Source organism: Geotrypetes seraphini, chromosome 13 (genome assembly GCF_902459505.1).
Source record: "Geotrypetes seraphini chromosome 13, aGeoSer1.1, whole genome shotgun sequence".
NCBI classification, from domain to species: Eukaryota; Metazoa; Chordata; class Amphibia; order Gymnophiona; family Dermophiidae; genus Geotrypetes; species Geotrypetes seraphini.
This window is the reverse complement of record NC_047096.1, coordinates 72573707-72595976: the sequence shown is the minus strand read 5'-3', so window position 1 is coordinate 72595976 and position 22270 is coordinate 72573707. Positions and strand designations below refer to the sequence as shown.

The 22270-nt window shown below is 42.6% G+C and overlaps 1 protein-coding gene across 3 annotated transcripts in view; it reads left to right on the top strand.

The window, feature by feature from the left end:
* ADAM11 (ADAM metallopeptidase domain 11) overlaps positions 1–22270 on the top strand; it is a 103088-nt gene that overhangs the window by 51337 nt on the left and 29481 nt on the right. For all 3 annotated transcript variants that reach the window (XM_033917931.1, XM_033917929.1, XM_033917930.1), the window contains exons 7-13: positions 6154–6229; positions 7336–7403; positions 12117–12191; positions 12522–12593; positions 12764–12930; positions 20640–20724; positions 22010–22100. In XM_033917931.1, coding sequence (XP_033773822.1) covers positions 6154–6229; positions 7336–7403; positions 12117–12191; positions 12522–12593; positions 12764–12930; positions 20640–20724; positions 22010–22100 — 634 coding nt within the window. The remainder of the gene's footprint in view (positions 1–6153; positions 6230–7335; positions 7404–12116; positions 12192–12521; positions 12594–12763; positions 12931–20639; positions 20725–22009; positions 22101–22270) is intronic.

Below are 22270 nucleotides of genomic sequence, written 5' to 3'. Positions count from 1 at the left end.
GTCCATGTTACAGACGCCAGTTACAGAACCGGATTAGTGTAGACGCGGCTGCTACACTTATTGCGGCAAGGGATCTCCCTGCCGCGATAGGTATAGTGGCAGCGGCTGCCTGTCCCCCCTCGACAGTTGCCGGCAGGAGGGTGCGCTGTAAGGCTGCCCAACCCCCTGATCGCCGGCAGAAGGGTCCCCAATCCCTCCTGCCAGAAAAAGATCCCCCACCCCCTCATGATCGCCGGCTGGAGGGTGCCCAACCTCTCCTGCTGGAGGATACCCCCCCTGCTAACACCCCCCCAGACCCCCCTGCTATCACACCCTCTCCAGACCCTTTCAATGTTGGACGGACGGACGGGTCTTTCTACCGTCCATCTGGCAGGCCTGCCTCATCGAAATGAAGCGGGTCCGTCCCTTTCCAGCCCACCCCTGATAAACCTAAGGCCTGGGCCAGCCAGCCTACAGCTGCCTACAATCGGGACGCACTTTACAGAATCCAGGCCCAAGAGAACACCTGGCCTTTTTCAAATACAGGTAGACACTCAAGTATAGAATAGGTAACCATACTTGACTCAGTTGGTAGGTCCCTCATACCTGTGCCCTTCTCTTCAACTGCCAACTCCATCCCTTTTGCCTTGCTGCACCATATGCTTGGAACAAGCTGCCCAAATCCCTACGGCGGGCTCCATCTCTGGCAGTCTTCAAGGCCCAGTTAAAAGCCCACCTCTTCGAGAGTGCTTTCAGCTCCTAACTCCTCTTGCCTTGGGTTCTGCATCCCCAACCCTATATGTCATGTCTGTCTGTCTCTGTCCAAGGTAGATTGTAAGCTCTTCTGAGCAGAGACCATCTATAAATGTCAAAATGTATAGCTCTGCTTACACCTTTCAGTGCTATATAAATAAGTAGTAGCAGCACTGCAGGGTAAATGCAGGTCTTTCCCTTTCTTTTGACCACATTAAGTTGATGAGAAACCCATCGGAGAGAGGGAGTTTTATCACATTCTTCCAGGCACCGTATTGCTCCAGCTCCTGAAGTTGTTTTACTCTTAGTGCCATCCTGTTGCAGTGAGGACATCATGATCAGTTATACTGCCAAGTTTTAACAGATCACAAAGCTTTAACAAAACATAAAAGCATCAAAATAAGAAAATTACTCCATTTAAAATAGGATAGACCTTGTAGTGAACCATTGTATAGGAGAGAAGGAATTTTGGGGTTATATCTATAAAAGTAAAATCGAACTAACATTTATCTGCCCCACCCACATTTACGAAGCTGCGTTAGGCTTTTTTATCACGTTGGATCTAATGGCGCCATGGCTGGTGATTTAAAAAAAAAAAAGCCTAATGCAACTTCGTACAGGTTTATCTGAGGCATTAGGTACCGCACAGTTGTGTCAATCTACCACAGCACATTTGGCACACTAACCATCAAGATGGGCACAATCTGTTCTCACAGCCACATCACCACACATAGTTTTTTCCTCCTCACCATTCTTGATAGCGTAATACCCAACACCATCACAGAGCATCCTATTTCTCACTTATTTCTATTTTTTATTTTCACTTTTCTTCTATTTTTCCCATCAGTTATTTATGTTATTATTCCACTACAATTTTCAATTAATTTTTATGTTTTTATCCTGTTTGAATTTTAATTTTGGACTTCATGTCCCTTTGTCTTTCGAGGACCCCTGAGGAAGGCTGTTCACAAGCCAAAACATTGGCCAAGTAGGGTCCAAGCCTCACTTTTGTGAGCAAGTATTGTCGGTGACACATTTTGTACCTATTCATCCAGAGGTTGCTTTTATTTTGGTTTTAAACTGATTTCTATTGAATAAATCATTTCTCCTGGACATCCAGAGACTTGTGTTCCTCCTTGTGTTTTCAGACCATGATTTTGCTTGTGGAACACTGGGCCTTTATCTTTGTTTGTGTTTGCTATTCAAGTACTTGAGCATTTTTCTCTTGTCTCTCCTGGTGGGCTCACAATCTGTCTAATGTACCTGGGGCAATAGGGGGATTAAGTGACTTTCCCAAGGAGCAGCATGGGTTTGAACCCAGTGTGTGTCCAAAGCTACCTTTTTCACCCACAGGAGCACTGCTTGAAGCCTCCCGCCATATTAAGTAGGGCTGTACTGAATATTCATATCTGATTTGATTTGGCCCCAAATACATTATTCATATTCAGCTGAATAGTGATTTAAATTCAATTAGGAATAATCCAGGACTCTGCTGTGCTAAATCTTACTGAAATACAAAGCGTTTCTGAAAAGTTCTCAGCCCAACCAATAGAATGACGTGGATATGGTTCAATCAATGATCTGAAACAATGTCAAAACAGCTCAGAATTTAGGAAGATAGTTGGTGGGGCTGGGAACATCTCAGTACCCCTCATAAATGTTAGATCTCTGATTTCACGTTGCTTATCTTATTATTTGACACAAGTATGTTAAAGTACAATGCCCATTATTTGTATTTGGCTAAATAATAGTTTTCATTATTTGTTTTCAGCTGAATAGTCAAATATGCAATTCAGTACAGTTCTAAGTAAGCAATTCACAAGGTCAAACTAAATTTTCAGTTGTTTAAAAAGAGCACAAACCACATCTGGGCAATAGCACAAAGTAAATAGACCTACTACTACTTAAGAACATAAGAATTGCCACTTCTGGGTAAGACCGGTGGTCCATCATGCCCAGCAGTTCGCTCATGCGGCGGCCCTTAGGTCAAAAACCAGTGCCCTAACTGAGACTAGCCTTACCTGTGTACGTTCTGGTTCAGCAGGAACTTGTCTAACTTTGTCTTGAATCCCTGGAGCATTCCAGTTCTCTGGGTGAAGAAGAATTTCCTTACATTTGTACGGAATCTATCCCCTTTTAACTTCAGAGAGTGCCCTCTCATTCTCTCTACCTTGGAGAGGGTGAACAACTTGTCTTTATCTACTAAGTCTATTCCCTTCATTATCTTGAATGTTTCGATCATGTTCCCTCTCAGTTAGAGAGTTGTGCGGGGACAAAAATCCCACCCATCCCCGCCAGGATCCTCTCCATCCCCACCCGTCCCCGTCAGGATCCTCTCCGTCCCCACCCATCCCCGCAAGGAACTACCTCCATCCCCGCCCGTCCCCATAAAAAGCCGCAATTACTTCTGATAGGATCATCAATTCCACAGTTTCTTTTGTGTTTGCACTACTGTTTTCCTTGTGGAATCTCTTTGGTGGAACCCTTTTTTTGTTTTCTGTTCAGTTAATTAACTTATAAACGTGTCCATTATATTATATGGACGAACCCTGCTTCCAAAGCCTTCCATCCCCGTGGGAGTCCCGTGGGTTAGGGGGGTATTCCCGCGATCCCTGTTCCCATGCAGACCTCTACTCTCAGTCTCCTCTTTTCAAGGGAGGAGAGGCCCAGTTTCTCTAATCTCTCACTGTATGGCAACTCCTCCAGCCCCTTAACCATTTTAGTCGCTCTTCTCTGGACCCTTTCGAGTAGTACTGTGTACTTCTTCATGTACGGTGACCAGTGGTGAACGCAGTATTCCAGATGAGGGCGTCTCATGGCCCGGTACAGCGGCATGATAACCTTCTCCGATCTGCTTGTGATCCCCTTCTTAATCATTCCTAGCATTCTGTTTGCCCTTTTTGCCGCTGCCACGGACGGCTTCATTGACTTATCGACCAGTACTCCCAAGTCTCTTTCCTGGGAGGTCTCTCCAAGTACTGCACCGGACATCCTGTATTCATGTATAAGATTTTTGTTACCACGTTAAACCTCATTTGCCAAGTCGCAGCCCATTTCTCGAGCATGTTTATGTCATGTTGCAGGTCTTCGCAATCCTCCTGCATCTTCACTACTCTGAATAACTTCGTATCCTCTGCAAATTTAATCAATTTCCAGGTCGTTTATAAATATGTTGAAGAGCATGGTTCCAAGCACCGAACCCTACAGCACTCCACTCGTGACGTTTTTCCAGTCCGAGCATTGTCCATTTACCCCCACTCTCTGTTTCCTCTCTGCCAGCCAGTTTTCAATCCATGTGAGTATTTCACCCTCGATTCCATGGCTTGCAATTTTTCGAAGTAGTCGTTCATGCGGAACCTTGTCGAACGCCTTCTGAAAATCCAGATATACAATTTCGAACGGGTCACCCTTGTCTATCTGCCTGTTTACTCCCTCGAAGAAGTGCAGCAAATTCGTCAAGCAAGATCTTCCTTTGCTGAAACCATTCTGGCTGGTCCTCATCAGATTGTGTCCATCAAGGTGATCAATGATGCGGTAATTTATCAGCACCCCTACCATCTTTCCCAGTACCGAGGTCAGACTCACCGGTCTGTAGTTTCCCGGATTTCCCCTTGAACCTTTCTTGAAGATCAGCGTAACATTCGCCACTTTCCAGTCTTCCGTAATCCTTCCTGATTTGATCGACAGATTGGTTATTAGTTGAAGTTCAGCTCTAGCCCCTTTCGGTTCCTTGATTATCCTTGGATGGATGCCATCTGGTCCCGGGGATTTATCATTGTTAAGCCTATAAATCTGCCTGCATTCTTCTTCTAGACCAGGGATCTCAAAGTCCCTCCTTAAGGGCCGCAATCCATTCGGGTTTTCAGGATTTCCCCAATGAATATGCTTTGAAAGCAGTGCATGCACATAGATCTCATGCATATTCGTTGTGGAAATCCTGCAAACCCGACTAGATTGCGGCCCTCAAGGAGGAACTTTGAGACCCCTGTTCTAGACTGACTGTCAACCCTGTCATTTTCCGTCTTTGTTTCCTGCATACAGCCTGTCGGCTTCCAGTATGCTGTGTATATCCTCTTCAGTAAATACAGACGCAAAAAATGTGTTCAGTTTGTCGGCAATGGCTTTGTCCTCCTTTAGCACTCCCTTTATTCCATGGTCATCCAACGGCCCCACCACTTCCTTCATGGGTCGTTTCCGTTTAATATATCGAAAGAATGGTTTGAAGTTTTTTGCCTCCTTCACTATTTTTTCCTAGTAGTCTCTTTTGGCTCCTCTTACTGCCTTATGGTACCTGCGTTGATTGTGCTTTTTCCAGTTTTCGCCCGTTTTTGACCCTTTTCATTCCTTAAATGAAGTCTTCTTGTCTTTGATTGCTTCTTTCATTGCTACAGTGAGCCACGCCGGTTCCTTGTTCTTTTTCCTCTTAGATCCCTTGTTGATACGCAGTATATATCGATTTTGCGCCTCGGTGACTGTGTCCTTAAAAAGGGACCACGCTAGCTCTAGCGTTTTTACAGTGCTTATCCTCTTCTTAATATTCTTCCACGCCATGAGTCTCATCCCTTCGTAATTCCCTTTTCGGAAGTTCAGTGCCGTGGCCGTCGTTCTGGTTCGATGTTTTGCCCGTGTCCAGGTTGAAGCGGATCATATTGTGATCACAGCTTCCCAGAGTCCCTTCTACTTCTACACCTTGCGCCTAGACATACAGCATTCAGTATTGTACATATTACATGCAGGTACTTCTCTCTGTTCCTAGTTGGCTCACAATCTAAGGCAGGGGTGTCAAAGTCCCTCATCAAGGGCCGCAATCCAGTCGGGTTTTCAGGATTTCCCCAATGAATATGCATGAGATCTATTAGCATACAATGAAAGCAGTGCATGCAAATAGATCTCATGCATATTCATTGGGGAAATCCTGAAAATCCGACTGGATTGCGGCCCTTGAGAAGGGACTTTGATACCCTTGATCTAAGGTGTTTTTTTTGTACCTGGGGCACTGGGAATTGAATCTAGCTCCTCAGGATCTCTACTCACCTTATTCAACTTGTGAGCTAATAGCTACAAAGTATGTCCTATGCATACTCAGGAAAAAAAAGAAAAGATTTTTCTGAGCTTTGAGAGAGCTATCAATATCTTCTCAAGATGAGGTAACCTGCTTGTGCTTCTGATTCATCCTTTGAGGGTGAGTCATGCTCTAGGAGTTTGCTAACTTGCAATATTGACTCTTTACATTTGAGTTTTGCTGGAGTTCTTTGATTTCAGATTTTATATAAAGGAACTACATATTTTGATATACTGGAGCAACATTGAGTAAGATGTCTTAATATTAATAATAAATGGCTTTTATAGTGGAAGAAAAGTAGACACCGCTTGAGTTTTATTTGTATCTTCGTGGAATTAACTTCTTCGTTCTTTGAACAGCTGCAGCAGGAGCAAAACCCCCATCTTATTCACAGGACTCCAGCCCTTCTCCTTTCTCAGGGATGCACAGAGCAAGGTAAGAGGTGCTTTAACACTTCTCTGATTTCACAAGGTGCCAGACTTGGAGTTGTGTTAAGCTGAATAATCTGCAGTATATAGCTTGCATCCCTAGTTGTGCTTTGCCTCTTAGTTCCAGTTTTATTCATCGGGCTCTTTTTCTTTTCTTTGATTTGCAAAAGAGCCTTCATGTACAGTTCCCCTGTTTAGCCAACAATCTATTTTTGGGGGGGAGGCCCAGGGGTGAACTGGAGATGCCATACATTTCCTTTCTATTCTACCCCTCCTCACGTTAAAAATATTACATTCGCTGGCAGGGTTGCCCAAGCCCCACCTGCTGAAAAGAGCCACTACCTGAACTGTCCCCTAAGCAGCGAGGAAGTTGGCAGTGTGCTTTCCAGATGCCAATGTCCACACTCCCATGCAAGTTCAGTTCATAAGTGAACTGAGCCTACACAGGGAGTGCCAGCATTGAAAGCTGGAAAGCATGCCGCCAACTTCCTCATTGCTGAGACAGTGGATCTCTTAAACTGTTGGGGCTTGGGCAACTCCAACAGCCATTTAACAGGTGCTGCAATTGTGGAGGGGCCTGACTCCACAGTGAGGGGGCCCAGGCTGCCAAGCCTTCCCCCCTCAGTACTTATACTACTGGTGCAGTCCTTCGTAAGCTTGTTCTGAAAGGACACATTTCTAAACACTTTCAGTCCTGTAAATCAAGTTTATTTAGTGCTTGCTACACTACCTATCGACATCTTGTACATTAATACTAGTTAATATATATGAGAAGGAAAAAGTAGAAAGGGGTGGAAATAGGAAAAAAGATCAGGAACAAGAAGGAAATACGATATCACTGGTAGAGCTGCTGCCTCTGCACCCAGACGTTGTGTGATCAAATCCCACAAGTCACTTAATCCTCCAGTGCCACCATTTTGAATATCAGCTATGAAATACCAAAGCTACAAAAGGGCAGTATACAAGTCCCCATTTCCATTATATGAAAACAGAAAAAGAATCTCTCACAAAGGCAGGATTTGTCTATAGCCACAGATGCATTAATTCAGGCTGGCAGTTCAGAGTTGTATCTGCTTTGCGTACTAGGTTGAATCATGATTGTTTTTATTTCAGGGTGTCAGCTTCATGGCGTGGACCAAAACACTACTTCCAGTATACCAAAACTAAGAAGAAAGAGACAAGTGGGTATTATTTCTGTATAAATGGTAGAATGTAAGATACACAGGCAAACGAGGAAACTACCACCTTTCGTTACATAAAAATTTCATAAGTTGCTTGAACAATGATTTCAATGCATTAAAATGTTTTATAGATTACAGAGACCAAATGATTATAATTTAGGTGTGGTGAATATCATGTTATGAGTGCTTATTTCCCCTTTTTATTTTTGGAGCAGTAAAAAATTTTTGTGTTTAGGTATCATGGATAACGATCTTGCTGTCACCCAACTAATCTAGAGTTTGCAGCAAAATAAATCAGATATAAGAACATAATTCCCACATTGTGCCAGGACCATTTAGCCCAGCATCCCATTTCCAACACTGCCTAATCCAGATCGCAAGTCATTTTCAGGATGCCAGAAAGTTGCAAGATTCCATGCTGTTTACCCAAGGAATAAGCAGTGACTTTCCTCATGTCTGCCCTTTGGCCCAGATTCGATAAATGGTTTCTGAAGTTAGGTGCCTAGATCGGCGCCCTTAACCGATCTAGGTGCATAAATTAATTTTCTTAATTGGCTTAATCAGTGAACATAATAACATAAGAGTTGCCATACAGGGACAGACTGAAGATCCATAAAGCCCACAGTATCCTATTTCCAACAGTAGACAACCCAAGTACCTGCCAGAGCTGAGATTATGATGTCATTATGCACATTCCACCAGTGCCTAAGGGCCAAACTCATCAGTGATGTCACAATGGCTTGACTGTCTTATACTAGGCTCATATAAGAACATAGAAATTGCTGTACTTGGACAGACCGAAGTTCCATCAAGCCCAGTATCCTGTTTCCAACAGTGGCCAACCCAGGTCACAAGTACAAGCTAGATCCCAAGTAGTAAAACAGATTTTATGCTGCTTATCTTAGGAATAAGCATTGGATTTCACCAAGCTATCTCAATAATGGCCTATGGACTCTCTTTTAGGAAATTATCCAAACCTTTTTTAAAGCCCGCTGTTAATTGAAAGGGCCATTACAAAAAATAATTTGAAAAATTATCTGGTAGGCATCTAACTTGGTAGGTGCTTGTTCCTCTCAATCCTGGCAGTTAGGCACCATTTATAGAATTAGGGCCTTTGTGTGTCAGTATTTTTATTTATTAACCACTTTTATGAAGAGTAGTGACTTTTAAGTAAGCTGTCCAATAGTACAGAATCCAAAATGACTAAGCAGTGGCATAGTAAGGGCGGGGGGAGGGGGGGCGCAGGCAGTCTGCCCCGGGTGCCATCTTGGTAGGGGCGCAGCACCCATCCTCCTCTCCCCCCAGCTCCTTCATTGCCCTCCCACTGCTGAGTGTGCCATAATCCCCAACCTGCTGTCGCGCTTATGTCGGCTCTTCTGATGTCACAGAGGCACGGGGAAAGAGAAGTGGTGCGCGCAGCAGTGGAGGAGGGTGAGAAAGCGTGGTGGGGCGAAGAAGAGGACTGATTTTGATGTTGTATCAGTAATGGAGGTAAAAATAACCATCTAGGAAATGAATAAGTCCACCTGTTCATTTGACCCTTGTCCGATCGGTGTTTTAGCATCAATGTTGGAAGTTTTGGCTCCATCGGTCTTGCGAGTTGTCTCTGCCTCATTAGAGGTGGGTAAGATTCCATCTTTGCTGAAGAAAGCAATCGTGTGCCCTCTTGAAAAACAGGATGCCTGGTACCGCACTAGATCATTTTTGACCTATTTCTTCATTAAATGTTTTGTCTAAAGTTGTTGAAAAAGCAGTGCTTTTACAGTTACAATCTTTTTTTAGAAAGACACATGCTTTTGGATGATCAACAGTTTGGGTTCCGATCAAAGTATTTGACTGAACTCCTGCTTGTGTCAGTTACTGACATTGTGTGCAAAGGGTTAAATCATGGGACTTCCTATTTTATGGTCGTCTTGAATGTTTCTGCCACTTTGGATACGGTTAATCACCAAATTTTGTTGGAGAGACTATGTGCTCTAGGTTTGGCTGGGTCAGTTTTAGACTGGTTCCATTCTTTCCTGGATGACAGGGTTTACTGTGTTGAAGTGGAACAGACCAAATCAGATTGATCGACGCTGAACCGTGGGGTACCACAGAGGTCGGCTTTATCGGCGGTTCTCTTTAACATTTATATGACGCCCTTGTGTAAGGAACTGAGGAAGCTAGGTGTAAGTTTTCATCTGTACACTGATGATATCCAGTTCCTGATCCCAGTGGATAAATCGGCTGATAAAGCCTTGGTAGATCTTAATACTTGCTTTGGGATAATACAGAACTGGATGAATTTAAATCGGTTAAAATTGAATGTAGAAAAAACTGAAGTTCTTTTTCTTAGTCGACAGAAAAATCTGTCAGCTCGCCCTCAAGAAATTATGTTTGGTGATATTGCTGTCCCAGTTTCACAGCAAAGCAGGTATTTGGGGATGCTAATGGACTCCTCATTATCATTTAAACTGCAAGTCAGAGCAGTAATTTCTCGTGTGTTTTTAAATTTGCACTTGCTGCGAAGTTTGAGAGATTTCTTATCACAGGACAATTTCAAAACGGTCATCGTATCGATGATCACTCCGTTATTTGATTACTGTAACACTCTCTACTTAGGTTTGCCCAAATACGTGTTGCAGGCTATGCAAATGGCACAGAATGCTGCTGCACATTTGATTGTATGGGCCTCTAAATTCGATCATATCTCGCCGATCTTACGTGCTTTACATTGATTGTTGATTGAGCATAGAGTTGAATTCAACAGTGTTGTGCTCTGGTCTGCAAGTTTATCACGCTCATTACGTTCTATGGAGGGGGCAAGTTTGAAAGTGCCATCTTTGACCTTTGCAAAGCTTTCTGTAACTCGTAAAACTATGTTTTCCATACAGGGTCCGGATTGTTGGAATGCTCTTCCTTTGGAGTTAAGGCAGGCTCCTACTTTGATTCAGTTTAGGAAAGGTGTGAAAACAGTCTTATTTGCATGTCAATTTATGAGGTTATAAATGTACCTGAGGTGGGTTTAATTGAATACCTTTCTAGATGTATGATCTGCTTTTTTTTTTTTTTTTAATTCATTTTTTAATGATGTTTTAAATTTGTTGTTTTTGTGTATGGGTTTTCAGATTTTGTTATATAGATTTTGTTTGTTTTTGTGATTTTATCCTGCTTGTTTTGTTTTTTGATTATGTATGTACTTTTGGAACCCACTTAGCATTGTTGGGGAGTGTGTGGTGCAGTGGTTAGAACCACAGCCTCAGCACCCTGAGGTTGTGGGTTCAAATCCCACACTGCTCCTTGTTACCCTGGGCAAGTCATTTAATCCCCCATTGCCCCAGGTACATTAGATAAGAGTGTGAGTCTGCCGGGACAGAGAGGGAAAATGCTTGAGTACCTGAATATAAACCACTTATAAGTGGTATATAAATGCTTAAATAAATTAAAAAAATAAAAAAATTTCCAGGATATAAATGTAAACCATTCTGAGCTCTCCTGGGAGAACGGTATAGAAAATTGAATAAATAAATAAATATTCGAAATAGATATTGGCATCAGAATATTAAACAATTTCATACAAGGTTTTTCAAGAGTTACTTGTAAGACTGCTTCTTTTAACATTACTATTTTAAAGGTCAAGTTAATAGTCTTTGAAAAAATATGTGAGATTTTCCTCCAAACCTGATCCTAGTAAACTTTAACGCGAGGACACATAATGAACATGTGTTCTAGTATCCTGGGTGAACTACTGCAAGACAGCAAGCATCATAGCTCTTCAGTTTAATAGTCCTGTACAATGTACAGGGATCCAGCATGCTCAGTGAGCCGTAAGATGGAAGCAATGTCTTGTAAGTCTAGGCCTAATGAAATTCTTCCATATCTAGGATAAATCTTATTGACCACTGAGGAAGCCTTGCAGCCTTGGGTTGCATAGAAGGGTTGATTGAGAGGAGTGGATGTCTAGCTACACTCGCTCTCTCACTCCAACCTGACCACCCAAACCCGGATTGCTTTCTGACCCCCCCCCCTATCCAGCACACACTTTTCACTGATATTAAAAGAAGTGCCCTAGTAGTGTAAAAAAGTGCCTTTCCCTCCCAATCCAACCCCCTTCCCCTGATGTTAAAAAAACTACTGTTAATCTAGTAACTCCCCTCTCAACTGAACCCTCTCCTTTTTGCCAAAGTTTAAAAATAAAGGTGCCCTGGTAGTCTAGAAATCTCCTTTCCCCTGATATTAAAAAAAATAAAAAAATTGCATCAGTAGTATAGTGGCCCTTCCTCCCTTTCAAATTAGTTCTTGTTGTCTAGTAGTACTCCCTGACCCAACATAACTTGAAAAAACCTCCCCAGCTTCTAGTGGCACTTACTCTCAACCCCACAACCCCTTGCCCAGGCCTCCCAGACCCCTGTACCTTATTTGAGGCAGGAGCAATACCCACTTGTTCCTGCCTCAGATGCTAACATCTTCAAAATGGCAGCACCCTCCCCTGCCCCAGGTAGGACCCTGCCCTGGGTAAGACCTGTTTGCTATATAAGGGAGGATTTCTTGAGCTCTAAGAAAATTGGTCCAAATTGGCACCACTGAATGATGTCATCAATTAGTGTTGCAGTTTATATCCTGTTTGATGACTGATATCAGTGGCACAGAAACTTGTAGGAAAGCACAACGCTTTGAGAGAGAAGGGCATAAACAATAAGATGACCTCAGACCTTTTCTATGGATTCTTTTCAGGTTCAGCGAATCCAGCACACAGTCCAGACTGAAATGAAATATATTGAATTAACAGTGGTCAATGATCATCAGTTGGTGAGTCTAGAGTCTGCATGCCTACTATATTTCTGTGAAAGCTTTAAGGGCCCTTTTTACTAAGCTGTGATAGCGGTTTTAGCATGTGCTAAATTGCCGTGCACGCTAGACGCTAACACCAGCATTGAGCTGCTATTCTAGCTGCGTAGCGCAGGTTTAGCATGTGCGGCAATTCTACGCGTGCTAAAAACGCTATCGCAGCTTAGTAAAAGGAGCCCTAAATGTTAATGTTAGATGCCAAGCAATAAGCATTTCAGCTTTTAGGCCTATAAATATATCCCCCCCCCCCAACATTTTTCCTTCATTGATGCCTTTTGTTTCTTCCCACAGTTTGAACAGCTCCGACAGTCTGTCATACTTACCAACAACTTTGCCAAATCAGTGGTCAACCTAGCTGACGCAGTAAGTGCTGGTGGGTGGATCTCGGAGGTAGAGGTTGGTTGACTATGAGGAACCATGGTTTGGCAGCTGTGGTTCATAAAGGGTCGTAGAATCTGCATATAGAGCAATTACTGCTTGATAGGCAAGGGAAGTTATAACAACACCGCTCCATTTCTGCCCCTTTCTTGCAGATATACAGGGAACAGCTAAATACCAGGATAGTGCTGGTTGCCATGGAAACATGGGCCTCAGCTGACAGGATCAGAACAGAGGATGATCCACTTCTGACATTGGGCAGGTTCATGAAATACCGAAGGGAGTCTCTCCAGGAACCAAGTGATGCTGTCCACCTTTTCTCGTGAGTTCCAGGATATTTTGCATTCACATTCTTTTTGCTTGTTAGTATCTTCTTCTTGAAATGCATTTTGAGCAAATGCTGAGGTCTCTTTCAATATAATTCATATAGAATCTCCGTCTGGGGCAGGAAGCTTGCAGTCCTCTTCACAGATCTAGTTTATTTATCGACATCAATTACCACTCATTTCTGTTAGCTATTGAATAGTGTTTAATTTTGGATAGGGGTACAGTCACAGAGGGCCTTGGGGACCTGGGCCTTCTTATTTTGTGTTTGAGATCCCTGGCTGTCAAAGGTCTCCATGCCTCACTAGTTAAAGTACTCTTCCGTTTGCAGCCCACTGCTGCTGCACCAAGCCTTCACTCCCTGTCATGCATGTTCCCTTTTTGCTAAAATGAGCATGTGTAGGGGATAGGGCTCTCTCTCACAAACTCAGTTTTGTTGAAACTGAGCCTGCGCTGGTGGGGGAGGCCCACCACAGATGTTGCAGTGGTCACAGGCGGAAGCACCACCTCTGCTAGCGGGGTTGGGGACCTTCACCGGCTGAAGAATGTGGGGGTTGGGGGGCAACACAGAGTGGCAGCAGATTGAGGCAAAATTTTGTGATCCACACCTTGTGCTCTAGCAAGGTTTCCTCCCCCCCCCCCAACCTCTCCTGAAATTGGAGGCCTGGTTACGCACCTGGTTTTACCATCTCAAGTTAATGCTCATTTTGAGTCCACAAGAAATGAGGCATTTTATTTTTGGGCCCGAGTGTCTGAAATAATCTGACCTCCTCAATATGTGGTGAATTGTCTTTGGAGAAATTTAAGTCAGCTGTCAAACTCACTTCTTTCAGCTGGCATTTGGAAACTAGCTTATCTGAGACTGGATGCTGGATTATGGTTCTCTGCATACACTTTGAATATATGTCTGTTTTTCTTCTTTCTGAGTTTGAATGTCTCACTGCTTTCCTGTCTGTTTATGTTTATTAGAAGAATTTGATATACCACTTTTACTAGCCAGCTTGTCAAACCAGTTTATATAATAAAAATACTAATAATGAGTTGGAAAAGAACACCAATATATATAAAATAAAGAACCAATTATACTAAGTAAGGATAAGGGAATGGGTAAAACTTCTAATGAAGGCATTTGCAGGGCAACAGCTGATATCCAGAGACATGCAATTGTAGACTAATTAGGCATAATAAATCTCTTTGACAACCAGATAAGCATCTGTACTCGTATACCTAATGCCAAACCTAGGAATTCAGACTTTCATAATATTATTGGAAAGATAAGACCAGAAACTATCTGAAACTTTATTATAAAAATAAAGAAAATAATATATATAGCAGGCTGTATAAAATAACAGACTAATCATTATGCACAAATATCTCAGTAAATATTCCAGCATTCAGTTAGTGCATATGTAATTACTATAATTAGAAAATATGACTGATCACACAATATATATTTCCTAACAATAATGATTCCTGATAACAAAATATAGCAGCAAATCTGTAATGATTAGCTTGGCACAATCACCAAGAGTCCTTAAAGAACCTTATCTTTTCCAAACAAGATCTAATCTAGCCCAGCAAGACTATAGAGATAAATTCCTGTCTCACCCCTGGGTCCAATAGACAGTCAGCTCCCATGGTGATGGATTTATCTTCTCAGCTACAAGAGTATAGCAAGCCTATGGAGAATCTTTCTTCTTTGTGACTCTGTACAGTGCTGTGTATGTCTGGTAGCGCTATAGAAATAATTAATAGTAGTAATCCTCACTCGGTCAGCACAAGGTGGCATCCCTCCAGTAACAGCCAATGCAAACGATTGCCAGTCCTTCGTGGTACACGTTGTAAATCAGATACCAAGTTCAGAAGTGTCCCAAATGCGAATGGCTTCTGATTCCCTAGCTCTCAGCCGAGAACAAACATACAAGGAAGATTCTGTTATTATCAGTTCTTATTGTCCCTGCAAAGGAGCAACACAACTCTAGTCCTGGACTCCTCTGAACCCAGCTTATTTCGACAAAGATTTTCACCCATTATTGACCAGATCAACATCTTATAAACATTATAGAAAACTTCTGAAGACTTTTCTTTTCTCCAAATTTTTGGCTAGTTAATTCTTTGTATATTATATTATCTCTGTATTCTCTCATAGCATAATCTTTTGTTAACCGCATTGAACTAAGGGTTATGTGGTCTAGAAATTCGTTATTATGTTATGTTATGTTACGCGGTAGTTTCTTTTGGGCGTGCACAGGTGACCCAGAGAGAACCAATTAGAACCAGTCCAGCAGGGGCTTTTTGTTCACACAACAGAATAATGAATAATGTTCTTGTAAAAGGTCCTTGGGAGACAGACAGATGTGCCAAAATGATAACAGTACAAGGCATTGTTTATAGAAATGGTTGCAAGGTAGAAGAAAACATAGAAACAAAGAAATATGATGGCAGATAAAGGCCAAATGGCCAAGGTCCATCCAGTTTGCCTATCCACAGCATCCACTTATCTCCTCCTCTTCCTAAGAGATCCTACATGCCTGTCCCATATTTTCTTGATTTTGGACACAGTCTCCACCTCCTCTAATGGGAGACTATTCTACTCATCTACCACCCTTTCTGTAAAAATGTATTTCCTTAGATTACTCCTGAGCCTATCACTTCTTAAATTCATCCTATGCCTTCTCATTCTGGAGCTTCCTTTCATAAAAAGAGAATCGCCCCTCCCACTTTTCTCCAAAGTATGTATATTGAGATCTTTAAGTCTTTTCCCATATATCTTACTAGTGTTTAAGCCTGTTACATTAATGGGTGTTAGAGTAGATGTTTGTCTGTCTTTCTTTTTTTCTGTCTCTCTTTTTTCTTTTTCTTTCTCTCTCTCCCTGCCCCATCTATCTTTCTTTCATTTTCTCTCTCTCCCACTGTCTTTCTTTCTTTCTGGCTCTCTCCCTGCCCAGACCCTCACTGAAGCCGCTTTCCAGCTGTGCCAGCTAAGGGATCCTTTGCCCTTTCCTCAATCCAGCTGTGGCCAGATGCCCGCACACACCTGCCCAGCTACACAGTGGGCAAACGCATTCCGTCTCCCCTCCGAACCCCGTTCGCTCACTCTTGATGCTGGATCGCTGCCTGATGTTTAAACCCATTATATTAACGGGTGCTAGAATAGATGTCTTTTTCTTTTTCTCTTTTTCTCTCTCTCCCTGCCCCATCTATCTTTTTTTTCTTTCTTTCTCTCTCTCTCTCTCCCTGCCCAGACCCTCACTGAAGCCGCTTTCCAGCTGTGCCAGCTAAGGGACCCCTTGCCCTTTCCTCAGTCCAGCTATGGTTGCACTTTCCAGTGGCTATCGCATGTCTCTCTCCTCACCAACCCAGGCCCCAACCCAGTAGCAGCGGCTCCAGTGGCTATCCCATATCTCTCTCCTCACCAACCCAGTAGCAGTGGCAGCAATCCTGACTTGCCAACCCCCCATTCCTTACCCAAAGCAGCAGTGGCAGCGCTGTAAACAGGCTGTTCGTGGCCAGTCCCGACAGGGCCTTTCTTCTACCGCATCCGAAGTGACTTATCAGACCAGAACAACTGGAGATCCAACATAAAAATCTACAAACAACTGATAAAAGAAAAACTTAAAACTTTTTACTCAGCCAAAATCAACTCACCTAATGCTAGCTCAAATGGAATCAATACAAAAGAGCTGTTCAACTTGGTTACGAATTTATTTGACACCACACGCTACACTCAACTCATGCATAATAATAAACTACCCTCAGCAAACGATTTAGCACAGCATTTCGATTCAAAAATTAAAAACCTAAAAAATAACAGTTCAACAAATGACATATACGAACATCAAATAACTAACACACAAGGAACTGAAATACCAGCGGACATGACTTGGAGTTCCTTTCAAGATTTAGAATGGAATAATTATATCAAATTATATAGCAAGTACTCTAAATCGTACTGTGTTTTGGACCCATTTCCCCCGAAATTATGAAAGTAGCTCCATTAGACTTTAAACTATCTTTGCTGAATTATTTAACCGATAACTTAAAAAATGGAAAGTTCCTCACTAATAACGGTCATATCATAATAACCCCAATTCCAAAGAATCGTAAAGAATCATCAACATTAGTAACCAACTACAGACCAATAGCATCCATCCCTTTTATTGTAAAAATAATGGAAGGATTAATACATGCCCAATTGATGGAATACCTCGATCAGTTCTCCCTTCTACGTGAAACTCAATCTGGCTTCAGACCTTTGTTCAGCACTGAGACAGTAATTACAGCTATCTTGGATAATTTATGGTTCCTGTTTAGTAAGGGCCTTAATGCCCTGGTCATGCAATTTGATATGAGCTCTGCTTTGACTTAGTGGACCATGGGAAACTATTAAAATGCTTAGATGCAATTGGTATCAGAGAAGAAGTGTTAGACTGGTTTCGAGGTTTTCTTATATCCAGCATATATCAAGTACGTTTTAATTACGATCTCTCTGATACCTGGAGCAATCCATCTGGTATACCGCAAGGGTCACCATTCAATGTTCATATGTTGTCATTAGGTGCACAACTAACCCAGCTGGTGATAAAATTATTTAGTTACGCAGACGACTTTACAATCATTATCCCATTCGCTACCTCTCTTTCGGAAGTCACTCCTAAGTACAAAACTCGATGGAGCAATGGATGACTGAATTCAAACAAACTTAATTCAGAAAAAACAAAATTTTTTGTAGCTTCACCACACCCACTTGACACTAAAACATCACTGTGCATCAGTAAATGTAGGTATCTCATCCAACCCACTATGAAGATATTGGGCGTAACATTGGACCAGAGTCTAACCATGAAAGACCAGGTGGACTCCTTAGTTAGAAATGGTATTTTTACTCTCTGGAAGCTTCGGTCCATTAGAGCATATTTTGATGTTTCATCATTTAGAATCCTAGTACAATCCTTTATACTGAGTCAACTAGATTATTGCAATATCGCCTACCTGGCAATTTCCCAGAAGAATATGTGGTGATTACAATTGGTGCAAAATGCGGCAGTTAAGCAAATTTTTGGGTTGAAGAAGTTTGATCATGTAACACCTTTCTACTGACTTCTACATTGGTTACCGATGGAGGCATGCGTGAAGTTTAAATTCAAATGTTTTTGCTTTAAGGCACTATTCGGTTTAGCCCCTAAATATATAATTGACCTCTTCTTTTTCTCAAACAACAGACATAAGAGAAGCTCACACTCGAATTTTGTTTCCCCACCGGTAAAGGATGTAAATTTAAAATATACTATCAACATCTTCTCTCACATCAAATGGCATTATGGGGCAAAGATCTGGAACAATTGCTCACACCTACTACTTATGGGGAATTTAGGAAACACCTAAAAACATATCTGTTCCTGAAGTATTTAGGCAACTAACCTGTACAATCCTACTCCACAATAACTGATCTCTAGCGATGTTGATAACTAGCTTCTAATCTTGTTAATTCTAATTAATTTGTAACATCTTTTAACCATTGTAAACCACATAGAACTTCACGGTTTTGCGGTATATAAATTGTTGTTATTATTATTATTATTATTATATAAAGATATGAAATGCTTGGCTGTCAAAAATAAAGCACAGAATGTACATTTTACTTAGGGCAAACCCTCCTCCCACTCCCCCTACTTTAAGCAGAGTGGGGACATGTGGATGAAAAGAGAAAACATAGTCAAAGGATATTACAGGTGTGATATTCAGTCTGAAAAATGATAAAGGAGTTGCATGGGTAGGGAAGAGTCACCAATAATACAGCAGGCCACAGTTTTATGTTTGTTCAGTACCAGGAGCTGATCAGAATGCCAGGAAGCAACTCTATAAAGCGGGTGTGTAGGTAGCCCAATTTGGGGTATAAGGGTGAAGTTGAGATAAAAAAGAATGCCATCAGCATAAATAAATGCCATAACATCTGAGTCTTGAATGTGGGTAGCTAGAGAGGCATGAAAAATATTAAAAAGAATCCGCTATAATAAAACCCTTAGCACGCATGCGCACTTCAATCTTCGTGCCTCCATGATCCGTGACTCCGTGCCTGCCTCAGCTGATTTCCTGCCCTGATCTCCAACGCCGGCTGACTTTCTGCCTCTTCTTCTCACTGCCGGACCAGCAGCGGCAGCAGCCGCGGTTTCATCAAGCAGCCATGCGGCATTTGTTGGCCAGCTCACTTTGATAATGCGAGGCAGACCAGCCTAGCAAAAGCCCCAAGGCTGCCTGTCCTAGTGGATGCTAGTCAGGGAGCAGGGAAGGGAGAAGGGGTACTACTGGACAGGGGGAGCAGGGAAGGGGTGCTTCTTGACAGGGGGGAGGTAAAAGTAAGGGAGAAGAGCTACTTTTGAACAGGGGGAGAAGGGAAAGGGTGCTGCTGGACAGGGGGCGGTAAAAGGAAGGGAGAAGGGCTACTGCTGGACAGGGAGATCAGGGAAGGGGTGCCTCTGGACAGCGGGGAGGTAAAAGTAAGGGAGAAGGGCTACTGCTGGACAGGGGGAGAAGGGAAACGGGTGCTGCTGGACAGGGGAGTGGTAAAAGTAAGGGAGAAGGGCTACTGCTGGACAGGGGGAGCAGGGAAGGGTTGCTGCTGGACAGGGGGAGGTAAAAGTAAGGGAGAATGGATACTTCTGGACAGGGGGCGGTAAAAGGAAGGGAGAATGGCTACTGCTGGACAGGGAGAGCAGGGAAGGGGTGCCTCTGGACAGGGGGGAGGTAAAAGTAAGGGAGAAGGGCTACTGCTAGACAGGGGGAGAAGGGAAGGAGTGCTGCTGGACAGGGGAGCGGTAAAAGGAAGGGAGAAGGGCTACTGCTGGACAGGAGGAGCAGGAAGGGGTGTTGCTGGACAGAGGGGAGGTAAAAGGAAGGGAGAAGGGCTGCTGCTGGTCAGGGGGAGCAGGGAAAGGGTGCTGCTGGACTGGTGGGTTGGTAAAAGTAAGGGAGAAGGGCTGCTGCTGGACAGGGGGAGCAGGGAAGGGGTGCTGCTGGACAGGGGGGAAGTAAAAGGAAGGGAGAAGGGCTACTGCTGGACAGGGGGGAGCAGGGACACATCTATTCTAGCACCCGTTAATATAACAGGTTAAAAAACTAGTAGGGAATAAAATGGAACCTTGAGGCCACTCCACTAGTTAGTGGCACAGAGGTTGAAGTAGCTTTTGGATTTAAATAAGAATGATCGATTCTTAAGAAAAGAGGTAAACTAGTACTGATGTCCAAAAGATGAAAAAGAAGCAAAGAATGATCGACAAGGTTAAACATGACAGAAAGGTCAAGGGAAATAAGAAAGATGATGTGATTGGAATTCAAGAAGGAGTAAAGAATACTGAGAAGAGCAATAAGAACATTTTTGTGCTATGAGAGGATCTAAAACCAGCTTGATAGAGGTGTCTAGTTCAATTGACTTTCCTTTTTAGATGTTAACCGCTTTGCCCTGCTGGCTAGATTTATTTATTATTTTAGATTTATTAACCATTTTTTCATGAAGAGGTTCACCCAAAGCAGTTTACAATGCATTACAATTTATAAATCAGAATAGGACACAGTGCGTGGATTTTACATAGGGCAAAAATCCTCACTTTAAGTCGATTGGAGATAAGGGCAGTAGAGTGAATTTTAATAAACATAAACATCTCCTTGACATATTCATCCATTATGTTTTCACCTTTCTCTTCTCCCCAGTGGCCGAACCTTTCAGAGCAGCCGCAGCGGGACAGCCTACTTTGGGGGCATTTGTTCAATGGCAAGAGGAGGCGGTGTTAATGAGGTTTGTTCATAAGGCAGTAATGCAGAGTCAGAAAATGAGATCTCCCTCACTTCTTTTAAATAATAGCCTTCTTTGTGCAAGAAGTTAGCACCATTGTACAGAATGGAAGGTGCATCATTTTGCCAGACTGTCCAGTGGACAGAGTTGCAAGAATGCCGCTTAGGAATAAGCGGTTGATAAAGAAATAAAGAAAGAGTTAGGCCAGATATATGAATTCAGGACTGAGTTGTCTATGGTGGTCAAGTCTAACCTTTGTAAAGTGCAGAAATTAAACACCTGTAAATGAAATTACAATAGTACCTTGGATTACGAGTATAATCCGTTCCAGGAGCATGCTCGTAATCCAAAATGCTCGTTTATCAAAGCGAGTTTCCCCAAAGGAAATAATGGAAACTCGCTTTGATGCGTTCCCCCCTCCGAGAACCGGCATTGCTCCCCTCGAAGGCCCCCCCCTACGATCCGGCACCCCCCCTGCCTCGAACCGGCACCCCCTGGTTATGAAGAACCACATGGATAGGACTACATTTTATGCGGTTCCATTTATGTAGTTATCTTAACCGGTTACATGCCAACTCTGCACCCTGGAACACCCCTCAAAATAATCAGTTTTGGCTTGAGCACTAACTGGGCATTTTCAGGGGTACTATCTGCTTATGTGCCGCTGAAAATGCCCAGTTAGCCCTGGATAGGCAATTTCAGTGGCTGGGAGCCTCTCCTGGTCATTTACATTGTTTTGAATATTGGGCCTTTAGTTTTGGGTGTTCTGTGGCCATTAAAAATGCCCTTGAATTATTTTGAAAGAATAGGATTGAGACCCATGACATCACAGCAAAAAGTAGCACTAGTTATAAAATTTGACACTTGTTGACATTCCTTCTATAGAAAGCACTTAATTTGAGACTGAAAAAATAAAATGTTACCTCTTTCTGTTGTATATATTCATAATATAATGTACAAGAGTTTGGATAAGAACATAAGAATTGCCATACTGGGACAAACCGAAGGTCCATAAAGCCCAGTATCCTGTTTCCAACAGTGGCCAACTCAGGTCACAAATACCTAGCTAGATCCCAAGAAGTAAAACAGATTTTATGCTGATTATCCTAGGAATAAGCAGTGGATTTCCCCAGCCATCTCAATAATGGCCTATGGCCTTCTCTTTTAGGAAATTATCCAAACCTTTATTTTAATGAGTATGTATATAATTAATAACTGGCTACATATCGGATGTCTTCTCTTTCTCTTATACCTCCTTATACTCATTCTTTCTCCTCTCCCAATGCAGTATGGAAATGTTGGTACCATGGCTATCACATTGGCTCAGACCTTAGGACAGAATGTCGGCATGATGTGGAACAAGCAACGCACCTCAGCTGGTAAAATCCACAAAATAGTTTTTCCCAGTTATTAAAGGAAAATAGTGATGTGCAGGCATAGGAATCCAGTTCTTTTGTGCTGTTTCTATTCATCTGGTAGGAATTCACTAGTAAGAATTCCAGTATTTATACTTCATGATTTCACAACAGCACTGGGTGGCTGAATTCAA